Raw genomic sequence first — 14,454 nt, 5'->3', positions numbered from 1 at the left:
AAGATCCAGATTTCAGATCTGGCAACAAGAAGGATAATGCTATCAGGGACCTACAAAAGTCCTCAGCTGGGATCTCACCTCTGCTGATTGATCTCTCTTTCTCTCTTCTTTTCTCCCCCTGGCCCCCATCTCATACAATAGCCTGGATACCTCCCTGCTTAGGGGGCTCCAACTATCTAAGTCCTTGCATGACTCCTTGCATATTTTTCTTGTTTTTCTTCAGTTTTGCCTTTAGTAGCTTACCTATCAACTTACAACCCTTTTAAACTTATGTAGTCCTACTGTCGAGATAAAAAAACAGGACAGTTGGTAAAAGGCTCCTCCTCAGCTACTGTCTGAAGTTCTAGAAGCAAAGCTGGACCCGTAAGAATTATCATATGGTAAAATTTACCTGATGATTTAAGAAAAGTGAAATAAGATGGTAATTTTTCCCAGCTAACCAGTCATTAATAATTTTTACTAACACAATTGCTTTCTTGTTTCAGTATAGTCACTTTCATCCTTACTGTCCTGTGACATGCACTCAGAACAGGCACAGCTTCCTCTGATAAAAAGGGGAAATATAGATGGGTGTCATCCATATAATAATCCACAAACTCCAGTTTTTCAGATGATCTCCCCCAGTACTTTCAGATAGATATTAAATAGTGGGGGTGGTCAGTATGAAACCTGAGAAACTGAGAGTTTCCCATAGAGAAGAACATTCCCTCCCAGCTGTATCTATTTTCCAGGTAAGACTGGAATTGCTACATAACAATGCCCCCTCATAAAACCCTACAAAAGGACCCATAATAATATAACGGCCAATGACACTACAAAACCAAGAGCTCCAAAGTCATGCTCTCCCTACTGCTCTCCTTGTCATCAGCCAGAATAACCAAGGCAAGCTAAATTCTAATCTAAACAAGGCCCAAAGCCTGATAAAAATGGAATCAGATAATCAACATAATGAACAAAGGTGTTAGATACGAGACTCGAGGCTGCAGGTGAACAGTGATAACAGCTTTATTTGAACACAAAGTCAGAAGAACCAGAATGAGACAAACTATGGAGCAACAGGCTCCTTTTTAAACAGTCTGGGCTTGGCAAGCCACGCCCACATGTCAGCTAAGGTCCAATCAAATACAGTACATAAAGACCAATCACTTCGCTTCCCTCCAGAACTTCCTTTGTTCTGATTGGTCGGTTTGTCAGACTTAAGCTCTATACATTTATACATTCCATTTCATACACAACAAAATGGAAGGCACATAGACTCATATGTTTGTTATTACATTCTTCATGAATGCCAATTGCATAAATGATTTTTTTTTGTTTCCAAGTTTCTTCTACCTTATTGTTATTTGAAAATGTATAGGTGTAAAGTATACAATCACCCTCGGCTGTAATCTTATTTAATGTAAATATTTTATGAAAACTAATAAGAACTTCTTAATGGAAATGCATAAAATACCATTTTTCATCTTCATATAATTTATCCTTGGATCAGAGCTGAAGATTTTAAAATGTTTTAATATTTTTGGGCTGCTGTTACACACTAAATAATCCACTTTCAGTGCACTTTCAACTGGATTTTGCCAGTTCATACAGTAGAAATCCAGTTTGAAAGTGGATTATTTAGTTTGTGTGATTGCAGCCTTGGATTGTTTGGAGCTAACTACTGAAAAATTCAAACATTCTGTGTAATTCTGGAGTGGTAGGGAATAAAATATTTAAATGCTAGAAAAAACTCTGCTAAGCATGTCTACTCAGAATCCTTCTTAGGTCTGTTCAGTAGGGCATGGTGTTCTTGAAAACATGTTATTAAGATGGCACTGTAAGAATCTCTGTTATAAGAACATACAAAGCTGAAACGATCGATCCATCTAGCTTTGTACTGCTTGCTTTGATTGGCAGTGGCTCTCCAGGTTCTCAGGCAGGGGTCTTTCCCAACACCTGCTGTATAACTGAAGATGCTAGTGATTGATCTTGGAACCTTGTGCATGTTAAGCATGTGCTCTTCCCCTGGGGCACGGTCCCTCCCCAGTGTGATTTCTTTATAAATCATATTAGTACTAAAATCCCCATTTTATTTACTAAAGGTCTCTAGTTGTCTTATAAGTGTTATAAACTTATTTTTAGACCTAACTTTTTATGGAAACGCACATTCTTCATTGTATAAAAATATTGGAAATAGAAAGCTTCCAGTTTTTTGGGTTTTTTAAAAAATTATAAGGTTGCTAGCAGACAACTTTGATGTTATGTTCATGTTTGAAATGATTCACAGATTTGCCATGAAAATGCTTTTAATATTTTTGGGCTGCAGTCTTCCAAAATTAATGTATAATATATTTTAACAATGTATAATCTTGACTCTATAGAGCTGCTTCCATATTACATTAATTTTAATTAATGATATATTTTTTTTATTCACCAGCATTTCGAAATTTAGGCAGGAATCTTGTATTAAAGGGTCAGCAGGTTGTGGAGTGATTGGTGGGGAGGCCTGTGATAATTAGTGTTATACGAAATCTTCATGAGGCTTTTTGCAACCTTTGCTTGAACAAATCACATGTATGCTCAAGTTGATAAATAATTAAAGTTGTTTCTTGATTCCAGTGGACCCCACTGTTGTCCCTCTGCTCAATTTGAGCATTTACCAGTTTAAGTAGGGAGAAAACAGTAACTATCCCCTGAAGCAGCTCCAAGACACCAGGAGGCTTGAAAAGTGGATATGGGGAAGGGTTAAATGATGGGAGTATCTGCTGCTGAAACACTGTAGCACACACCATCTGTGGAAGAACTGTGGTGGCATTCTAGGGTATCACACTCCAGATTGATCAGTCCCTCTCTTCTGTGAAAGTTCTATGGGTATTTCGGTCAATGAGCTATGTGGTATAGAAATATGTGGGATGCATATCTAGAAATTGATGCATTTCATTTCAAAGCAAGATCAACCCCAGCATGTTACGTAGAGGTGTGGTTGTCCAACACAGGTGTTACAACTTCTGATCACATTTCTGTTTAGGGAGAGCAGATTTTTACTTTGTCATCAACCTACTATTAGCAAGAATAATATTTTAAATTAAACATTAACATATTATCGCCATATAGCAATTAACTACTTCTAAACACTATAATATTGTGGAAATACTGTTAAGGTATTTTCAAAGGCTACTATGGTTGCCAGGTCCCCTCATCACTCTGGCAGGGCGATTTGGGGGGCATTCTGGGGGAGGGCCCCAAGCCTGCCGCCAAGAGCAACCACCCAGTTGGTCACCCCTCTCCCTCCCCTCCTGCCAGATTTAAAGGGCTTCAGCTAATAGGTGGGGACCACATGGCCCGCCAATCAACTGGAGGACCCTTCAAATCTAGGAGGGAGAGAGAGGGGTGGTTGCAGGCCGCACACGTGGCTTGAAAAAAAGACCCTTTTTTTAATAATTATTTTTATTGATTTTAAAACATATAACACAACATCGTAACCCTCAAGCAATCACCCTCACCAATCCACACACCCCATACATACATAAACACCCAAGTCAGAACCCCTTCTTCTCTTGACTTCATCTTTTATCCATCCATTTATAAAACGGTGCCCAAACTTCTTGAAATCTTGGACTTATATTTCCGTTAACTTTTTGAGTTAGATTATCCAGTTCTGCTACATCAAGCAGTTTACTAATTAACTGTTCTTTTGTTGGTACCTTTTCATTTTTCCATTCCCTTGCGAGCACCATTCTGGCTGCCGTTAATATGTGTAGAATTAAATATTTTTCATTTTTCCTCCATTCATCAGGAAAAATATTCAGCAAACATATTTCAGGGGCTAAAGGAATTTGCTTTTTAGTGATCTGCCAAATCATCTTCTGTACCTCCTTCCAGTAAGATTTAACCTCATCACATAGCCACCATAAATGATAGAACGTACCTATTTGGGTCTTGCATTTCCAGCACTTTGAATCCAGCCCAACATATATCTTAGCTAACTTTTCCGGGGACATATACCATCTGTGTGTCATTTTAAAAATATTTTCTTTTAGTGCCGCTGCCTTTAAAGGGTCATTTTGCGAGCAAATATGTAGATCTCAACTGCCCCTCTCCCTCTCTCCCACTAGATTTAAAGGGCCCTCCAGCTGACCGGCAGATCATGTGGTCTTTGCTGATCAGCTGAAGCCCTTTAAGTCTGGCAGGAGTGGAGGGAGAGGGGTGACTGGGCAGGTAGTTGCTCTGGGGGGTGGGGCTTCCCCCACCAGCCAGCTGGCCAGGACAGATTGGAGGCCCCAAAAGTGGGGGAACCCCCACCCGGTCCTGGGGGCTGGCAACCTGAAAGGCTAATGTAGATCATGAAGCAGCCTGTTGGCTCAACAGCTTATGTTCAGTGATGGTGTCATGGCTCAGGTGGGGTGTCACCTGATGCTGCCACCACTCTGGATTTAGGATCCCTTGAGAAGGCCCAGAGCACCCTCCCAAGACCTTCAGACCTCCCTTTTGGCCAAATAATAGGCGTGAGGACCAAGCAGAGTACAACAAGGAAAAGGTTTATTTTATAGGAGCTCAAACAAACAAGATGCAGAATAATAACAGTAAATGGCTGAAAAGAAAAAAAATCAAATGCCCTAATGCATCTAAATGTATACTGTCCCTAGCTCACTATCTCAAGTGTCTTTAGACTACTCACCCTTCCCTCAGGATGAGGGTTTCTTCCCCACAGCAGCCTCTCTTCTTGCCCTGTTTCCTGGGAAGAACAGCTTTTTCTCTTGCACCAGTTCTTTTATTCCCCAGCCCTCTTCTTCCCTATTGGTCAAAATCGACACCAAAACTTCCCAAAGCCTTCTGGGGGTTGTAGGCCCAGCCTCCCCTACTGCTAGCCAGGCTCCCTGGGCCCAGTAGGCCTCTGGTGGCACAGCCCAGATCATGACAGATGGTTATCACAAAAGTTATTTTATTGCCTGCTCTTTCAGGGTATTTTCAGCATTTATGTATAACAAAGTATTGCTAGGTTTAGGACTGACAGATCCCACCTGGCCACTGGCTGTAAGGTTGCCAGAGCCAGGTTGGGAAACATGTGGGGATGGAGCGTGGACTCTATGGCATTGTACCCCACTGAGATCCCTGGCCTCCCCAGGCTCCATCCTCGGCCTGGATATGGCAATGCTGCTCCCATCCCCCGCTGGTGGCAACCTGGCAACCCTAAACCTATCAATACTTTGTTATACACAAATGCTGAAAATATCCTGAGAGGACAGAAAATAAAATAACTTTTGTGATGACCATTACTGAATTGCTGAACCAATAGGAACTGATCTCTGTCATCAAAAGATCAGTTGCAATCCAAAGGGCTCTCCAGCCCCCACCTGAAGGTTGACAACCCTAATAATTAATTCAGTGGCACTTAAATGAGTATAACTGAGTAAAAGCTTCTGTCTAAGAAGTCTAACAAATGGGACTCAGGTGCCTTGTACATACATTATATTGTCTGCATATTTTCCCCTTCTAAATAGGCCTTAATTTGGAAAACCTGGATCTATGCATTTGTGGCCCTCCTAAGAACATGTCCAAAGGCCTGAAATACTCCTTTAATAGAATCAAGAGTGGCTTTTCCTTATGCATAGTATCAATGGACCTCATCAATAAGCATAACCTTTCTTTCTTTCTTTTTTCATGGCCTAGATAGCAGCTGCAGCAATACCTTGTTAACTCTCTGAGCGTATTAAAATCAGGTTGATTTGCTGGAAGCATTCCCCCAGATGCAAAGGACCACTATATCACCCTATTCATGCCCAATAAACACTGAAATCGTGAAGAGCCCTGGAAATCATTATTCATTCTTTTATAAGCCTATTAGAACAGCATGACTTGGTAGTATTAAGACCCACTTCAGGGAGACTTATGGCAGAAGCTGAAAGGATGCAAGGCTGGAACTTGGCCTCCGAATTGCTTCTAGCACAACTATGCCTGCAAGAAAAGCTATTCTGATTAATATGGAGTAGCTAGTGGATAGGATGCCAGCAGTCTCCTTTTGAAGCCAATAGGAACTGCATAGTCCAATGTAACATGCACTAGCCTTTCATTGTAGTGAGATGGGGATAGGAGCATGATGTGATTTACTTGCCAGGCATTAGATTTTGCTGGATGAATTACTTAGAAAACGTTAATGACTGAATGTGTAGGTTTAAGAACCCCACAGGCTTCACAACTGGTTTTGACCCACAGTAGTAACACATGGACATTTGCTGTAAGATGTGAAGCAGCATTAACAGTTGAATTCTAAGCACAGGGTACACCCTTCTGAGTGCACTGTAGAGCACATTAGAAGACTGTAACTTTGCTTGGGATTGCACTGCTAGAGTCTGAAACACATGCCTGAGAACAGCATCTCTTATGAGCTCTATTCATCTGCTACTGTACATTGCAAACTGCACATTGACTTGAAAGAGGAAACTGTGACAAAAGAAATGTGATAGATATTGGGATGGCAACGTAATATCACAAGTAGCAAATGCCCTGAGTCCTGTGTATCATACAGCCCTATTGGGCAGCCATCTTCCAAGGTGCTCCGTAGGTTTTTTCTGTTTTCTTTATGTAGCTTAGTGATTTGCAAAAATAATTTCACTCCATGTAAAATAATATAGGCACAAGTTATTTTGCAAAACATGATCATTCACTAACAATATGGACCAACATCTACTGTTTAATTGTCATGTGGCAGTTATACTCTAGATTAGTATGGCAACTTCAGATTTTTGAAAAACTTGCTTTAATTTTCCTGGCCAGGGAATATCTCTTAGTGAAGAACAGATGTAAATACCAGTATGCCAAGGATGAAAGAGTGAATCTATAGAGATGTGTTTGCTGAGAAAAAGAAATGGCAGGTATGGACTCAAGAGGATAGTGGTGTTATTTATTAGAAGGAAATGTGAATTTGGGGGTGGCTCTCATGTTAACTTGGAGAACAACAGAGTACATCTAAAAATGGCAGAACCGTCTGCAATGTATGATGCCAGAAATTTTTAACTTCCCTTTTCCTCCCTGGAAAAGGGTGATACTTTATGCAACAGCAAATAAATTATTTGACCCTGATTTCAATATCTGTTCTACACTGCCCCAGTGTCTTAAGTCACAGGTATTTGCATTAGCCATTTCTAGAGTGGTAGTAGCTGTATTCATCATAGATGCTTCATAATCAAAGCTGAGTTTGAGAGTAATTTAAGCTGTTTTCCTGTGTTTTTTTCTGTGGTGCTTTTCTTGGGAAAGGAATGCTGATCTTCAGAGCTCTTAGCAGTGCATATCTTAGTGTTGTTGGTTTTCTAATTTCTTTTTTCTTTTTGTAAAAAACTTGCCTGTTTATTTATTTTAAAAAATCTTTGCTAAGGGAAGTTTATGATAAGTTTTAGCAGTGGTGTCTTTAGCTTATGTACCTGCACTTATTAAATTCAGAAAATAACTGAAAACATTGTTGCTGTTTGTTTGTTTATTGGTAGGCTCCATCACAGCTCACACATACAGTTAACAGCATTCCTATAAATAGCACTCAATTCCAAACAAAATGTTTATGGATAATGATGGTTTGTCTTTGTTGAGTAAACCATACCCACAACAGTTGTCAAATAGTATTTGCTGTTCACTAGTTTTTATGTGTTTTCTGCTCTGGATCTTGGCAGACGACTGTATCTAAAACAAAAATGTGGAAGAAGACAAGCAAAGCCCATAAAGCAGCTCTTAGCGTTAGTAGCCATTTGCCCATGTTTTCTTTCACACAGTCTGTCTGAAAGTAGGTGTTTTAACATAAGTCATCTCTTCTTAACACATGTGTTTATTTTGGCATGATGGTGTCGTGTTTTCATCTCCCACGCTGACACAGCATGTTCATCCGTATTTGCTTTATTACTATGTGAGACATTTAAAATGGCTCAGTGAGGAAAAGGATTCTTGTCACTTAAAGATTCACTCTCCAGCTCTGTGAAAACTCAGTCATGTTAACAGTCTTCTTGCTTTGTTTTGTTCTGTTCAAAAGCCCATCTACTGATATCTGAACATTATAAAGAGAGAGTGATCTAATGTCAAGAATTTCAATGTATACTACTGTACCTTTGTTGGTCTGTGCTAAGCATGTTTTAATTTATACGTTTTTACATGTGTGTATTTAGAAATTGAATCATTGTTATTCTGGCTTCTATGTTTGCATGATATGATTTTATTTTATATTTTTTTCCACTCACCAGATGTTTCCAACATTTTGCTTCCTACCACTGTCATCCCCTCCCTTACCACTGCAACAGTCACAACCACTGTAGCCTTAACAAGCACAGTCCCATCGGCAACAGCCATCGACACCCGAGGTACAGTATGCTTCTTTGTTATGGCCTGCAAATCCCAACATAAACAGTCAATAACAGGTAGAAAAGCAGTAAAATACAATCAAACTGTTTCAGAGATTCTGTGAATATATAGGATTTAAATTCAGCAGTGTATTAAATAAGCAGCTAATTTTCAACAGTTAACATAGCTGTTAATGATTTAACAATACATTATACATTTCTGTCTAATAACATTTGTTGGTTGGGATGATTTTTATCAACAGTTGCTTCCTCTACAATTGTTATACCAAACTTGTGCTGGAAGCAAATATCTGTAATTTCAAATTAACATTGTCTCTTAATAAGGTTATTTTGTTTTCTGTTGCTAATACATTTTGAATGTGTCAAAGATCTTGATTTAACCATATCCTTAGAACCATTTCATTAATTTTACAGCATAGTTTTCCCCTCCAGACTTCTGCTTTATTCTGAATCTACAAAACGAGGATTTTAAAGGCAGTTGTTTTATTGCACTGGAAATCAGTTGGTGTTTTGTTATTTGTACTTGATGATATAGAGAACGTTCTGAAGGGGAGAAGTTGTTTTTTTGGAAAATTGGCTCTTCAGTCCAGACAATATTTAAAATCACATTTTTTGGTTAGAAAATGGCTGCTTTCTTCTTAGTTAAAACAACCATTTCTCACCTGAATTCACTATATTCTGCATCTGTATTAATGACATAGGATCTTATTAAATAGCAGTTGTGACATTGTTAGAGGAAGTAACATATTTCTATCCCTCAACCAGTACCCCAGCCATTATAATGGACAGAGCTGCTGGGTGTAGCTTAAGTCTTCTCTCTACAGCTCCTCCCCATCCTTGCTACCTGTTATGGTGGTGCTCAGGAGAGATTTATTTAAATCAAGGTGATTTCAATCATCAAGAGGCAGTGTAGAGAGCCAGAGCAGTGAAGTGGTTAGATGATAGGACTAGCATCTGAATGGTTTAAATCCCTACTCTGCTATGAAAGCTCGCTGGGTGAACTTGGATCAGTTATACATTCTCAACCTAACTTACCTCACAGGGTAGCTGTGAGGATTAAAAAAGGAGAATGATGTAAGCTGCTTTGGGTTCTATTGAAATCCAAATTAAGTAATTAATTTATTTTTTTTAAGAAAAGAGGTCAGTGTAAGTAACTGTTTCCCCCCAACTTTCCTATTGGCATTTCTTCATATAATTGAATGTTGCATAAGATTATGTAATTACTAAAACAAATTAATTAATGTTACTAAGTTGAAAAATTACATTATTTATGACAGTATGTGTACAAACTGTTGGTGTATAGATGTGCGTGCGCGTAAACGCAATACTTTTAACTAACTTTAGAAAAGTATATGTTGCTGCTTATTAAATTCATAACTCTGCTCATTATGGTGCCTTTTAATTTATAACTCTGACACATTGTATGTGTCAAGCAGCAGAGAGTTAGGAATGTTAGTGGGAAGTAAAACACAGACACATAAATATTCACCCATTATGTTTTGTTAAACTGAACAACCTTAAATTTTACATACATTTTCCACATTTTCCACTGGCCTTCCCCCTGGTAGTTCTTAAAACTTTAAAAACAAGAACGCATACCTCCCTTCACTTTATTCACAGACTAGAAAAGAAATACAAGTTCTACTTTTTTGAAACAATTAAAGGACCAGATTTCCAGAAGCAAAAACCGGTAGGTCATAGGCAGAGCATTTTGTTTTCCTAGAATGAAAAAGAAATGATCTTATTCGTCTTTAGGGAGTTAATTTTCATAACTAGTACCTGATGAAATTGTAGATATTGGATAGTTACAGAGAATAAAAAGGAGCATATAAGTTAACCCAGTTAGGTGCAGTAAATGATCCTCTTGTGATTTTACATTGCGGAATCTCCTGGAGCTAAAGGCAGAATTCAAGTGACTTTAACAACATTGCCATCTCGCTGATCCGAGGATAGATATCATAATAACACTTTAGTATGTGATATATTGGTCTGTATTTATGAACTTAAAAGATAGGTTTTACCATGGTTCTTTATGTTACATAAAGAACCATGGTAAAACCTATCTTTTAAGTTAGTAAAGCAGCCTTTAATGTCATGTGTTTGACAAAGGATTGTAGATGGTTAGGTGATTCACAGTGCAATCTTAAATAGAGATATACCTTTTAAAGCCTATTGAAGTAAATAGAGGCTATAACTCCTTAGGATTGCACTGTAAATTTAAAAACAATGTTGTTAAACCTATGTTTACATACATCATTACCCTCAAATTTAATTTTAAGTAGGATGTTCTAAGAAAAGAGGTTGTTGCTATTTAAACATTTGAAAGATAAATTTAAAAATTGATTTCTTAGACACCCTTAAAAATTATCAGTTAGTGCTCAGACATTTTTAGACTGGGGGAATTCTGGTGGGAAAATTCCATTTAACAGACAATCCATCCATAACATAGAATTTCTACAGCATGCCGGGTTTGAGAGCCAAACTACACTTTAAACATTATCTGCTTTGGTTTTTTTAACTGAATGGAGATTCAGCGGAAATTATAATTTAATTTGGGGTGTGGGAGGGAGGACCCTTTTTGCCACATGCTTGAATTTTTCGGCATTATGTAACACAGCTCTTAATTATAGAGTTCTTTTTTCAGGGTTCATATGCAACTATCTTCCAAATCTTGGCTGCTTTAGTGACACATTTTGTTCAATGGACATAAGCAAGTGCTGGATCTTTAACAGTACCCATCACAATGCATTTTCTCCCTGTCAGCTATATCAAGCTCATACTGTACACATGTAAAAAGTATATGGACACTTTTTGAAACTTCTCAGTGTAAAATCAATATAATATTGGGGGGGGGGGTCATATCACATAAAACAAAACAAAACAAAAGGTTTTCCTAAAATAGTCTTACTGTTCTAAAAGAAACCTGGAATGTGTTGTGATAGATGTACTGATGGGGGAAACATCTCCAAATGATACACAAAAACCCTATGCATTCTTAACTGGAAATAAATCCTCTAAATGTAGGATGGGGCTATGAAAATTTCAATTTAAAAAGTAAATGTTTGTTGTTTTTTGTCAATTTTTGTTTTATGTGACCATGCTGGTGGTGTTCCATTTTAAATATCAAAGATATCTAATACAAAAAATACACATGCTTGTGTTTCAGACTGCAACTCAATGAATTATTCCAACAGTGGGTAGTAAAATGAGTGACTCTAGGCCACATTTGGTATAATGGATGCTTCAATGGCATGGAAAAAGCTATTAACTATAATACAGATAATATAAATCTATTCATGGTAATTAAATTAAAATAAATTTAAAAGAAGTATACAGAGAATGGGTAGGACAGTGTCACAGATCTCATCTCAGAGTTTACCTCTTAAAACAACAAACATTTAATGGAGGTAAGTTTTACACTGGAAAGAAAACATACCTAGGGTTGCCAGGTCCCCTTAGCTTCCTGGCAGGGGAATTTGGAGGCCATTCTTGGGATGGGCAGGGACATTGCACAATGTCCCAATGTGATGACATCACATCAGGGATGTTGTATGGCACTGGTCTGCATTTTGGGCAAAACTCTATGGGTTTTATGGCCTAAAACTATAGAATTTTGCCCAAACAGCAGAGTATCACCATGTCCCAATGTGATGACTTCAGTTCTGCATGACATAATCACATTGAGGACGTCATCATGCAACATTCCTGTTTGGGTTCACCAATACTCCTTTGACTGTATTCAGTAAAAAGCTGTGGCCATGTTTTCACTGAGTCTTGGTCTGCTGAGCCCCCTCATCCTCCTTGAGCTGGCAAACAGGCTCAGAGTTGGATCCAGTGCAAAATTTCTGCTTGCATTAGAGCTCTTGCACAAGCAGAAATGTAAGAAAGAGACTGTGGTAGATGCTTGCAGTAAGACAAATTTACTGTATCCCAATTTGCATTGTGACTTGTGCAAGATTTTATGCAACCAGTCTCTGGGCACTATAATATATTAAAAGCTCTAGGTGAAAAGGGTTTTGAAATGCATTAGGAAAGGCAATGGATCATAAATGAGAAAATGATACACTGGAAGTTACCATGAAAGTCCCTTCTTCTAGAAGTTGTATTTATTTATTTAAGAAATTTTAACTTCCTCCTCAGAGGAGTTAGCATAGGCTACAGTGTCAGTAAAAATGCATATCCAGTAAAGCAAAACAATTAAAGTCAACAAATAAAGCACTAAAACCTTTTTAGACAGAACTTCTAGCAATGCCACCATTCTGTGGCACTGGAGAATGGATGGCATTCTTAATGGCGACCATACAGCTTCAGGCAGTCTTGGAGGAGATGGATTAACTAGAGCCTGGGTTTCAAACATAAACCCTGTCTGATCATCTCTGCTACAAGAGAGATGGAGGGCATCCCTGTTTATTGTCTTGGATGTCTCAGCAGCTTTTGATACCATCATCTATGGTATCCTTCTGAAGAAGTCGGCTGGGTTAGAAGTGGGAGGCACCATGTTTTGGTGGTTGTAGTGTTACTTGACTGGACAATTCGAGAAGGTAGTACTGCTCAGGGATGGCTGCTTGACCTGAAGGCATTTATATTCATGTTAAATTGTCTTACTAGGTAGATGTAGATTAGATTTATTGTTTATGGCCATTGGCCGTTACAGTACAATACGACACAAGATTACATTCAAAGAATACTTATTTGGCAGAGTTCAACCAGGTCAGGGCCAGGATCGAGAAGGCCCTGACCCTGGTCAAGGACAGCCGAACATCTCTAGGGCCAAGGATTACCAGCAAGTTATTGTTTGAAGAGTGTAAAGCTCTCCCGATGGCACACCAGAGGAGATGGTCCCATAGATTTGTTGGTCCCAGACCACTCAAGGCCTTAAAGGTCAATACCAAAACCTTGAACCTTGATTAAAAAGGAAGTCTCTAGCCTCTTTTAGTCTACAGATACAAGAGGAGAGATATATCTCTGGAACAGAAATGGCTAGAGAATTTCTTTTTCAATAAATGAAAGCTAGGAATCCTGAAATCTTGATAGATAGTTTTAACATTTTGACACTATAGCAATATGTCATTAAAAGAATGCACTCCAGTGGTAGTGGTGCTGAGGGAAATGGCCACTGATGTGGGTCGGACTGGGAAAATCCAAGCTTTCTGGTCCATATGGGTGCTACTTTGTCTTTGCTGGGATCTTTCCCAAAACATTACAGCAAAGCAGGTTTGAGAAAGATGGCAGAAAGATGGGCAAAACCTGGAAGTATCATGATGCTGTGGGGAAGCACAAGGGGGAAAACTTGCTTTCCAACAGCATCAAAGTCAGGGCAAAGAACCTGTGCATAAGTGACCATAGAGAGAGATAATGGTATAGCTTTAAAAAGTAACAATAAATATATAGTTATCAGGAGTTAGCAAACTGAAAAAGCTTTTAAGTATTCGCAATAGCAGTTGCTATTCTAAGGGATAAATGTCATCCACTCTTATCTTGGAATGGGGCAAAGATGTCCTGCTTATCTTCTTTTTTTGGATTTTTAAAATTTTTTAATTTGTGTGTGTGTGTGTGTGTGTTCGCACATACACATGTGGAAGTCGTGGTGACCTCTGGTGCCTGACTGCACCTGGAAGTCATAGTGACCTCTGGTGACTGACCCCTACTGGGAGCCTGGAGGATATTCAGAGAGGTGGCTGAATATATCCTGTCCCCACCTCCTGCCTCTGGTATTTCAAGGAGGTCTCCCATCCAAGTACTTGCCAGAGTCGACCCTGCTTAGCTTCCAAAATCTGACAAGATTGGGCTTGCCTGGGCTATCCAGGTCAGGGCTATGTCCTGCTTATATTCAAGGGGAAAATTTGGGGGAAGTTTTCCTAACGCATCAGTTCTACTTCAGAACAAAGATCACTGGAACACATGAAGCTGCTTTATAATGAATCAATGTACATCAACGTCAGAATTGCCTACTTAGACTGGCAGCAGTTTTCCAGGGACTCAGGTCAAGGTATTTCATAAACCTACTTCTGGATCCTTTTAACTGGAGATGGATTGAACCTCAGATCTTCTGCACACAAAGCAGATTCTCTACCACAGCATCCCCTCTGTTTTCACAGCACATTCTGGATTTTTTAATATATATATATATATATAT

At 38.8% G+C, this 14,454-nt stretch overlaps 1 protein-coding gene across 1 annotated transcript in view; it reads left to right on the top strand.

Annotated features, from left to right (window-relative positions):
* The window catches only part of CADM2 (cell adhesion molecule 2), a 342,074-nt gene that overhangs the window by 249,165 nt on the left and 78,455 nt on the right, over positions 1-14,454 (top strand). Inside the window, exon 8 of the mRNA XM_015409285.1 lies at positions 8,202-8,318. Coding sequence (XP_015264771.1) covers positions 8,202-8,318 — 117 coding nt within the window. The remainder of the gene's footprint in view (positions 1-8,201; positions 8,319-14,454) is intronic.

The sequence above is a fragment of the Gekko japonicus genome, unplaced genomic scaffold, assembly GCF_001447785.1.
Source record: "Gekko japonicus isolate JY-2015 unplaced genomic scaffold, Gekko_japonicus_V1.1 scaffold439, whole genome shotgun sequence".
Classification (NCBI taxonomy): domain Eukaryota; kingdom Metazoa; phylum Chordata; class Lepidosauria; order Squamata; family Gekkonidae; genus Gekko; species Gekko japonicus.
This window is presented reverse-complemented; position numbering and strand designations above follow the sequence as displayed.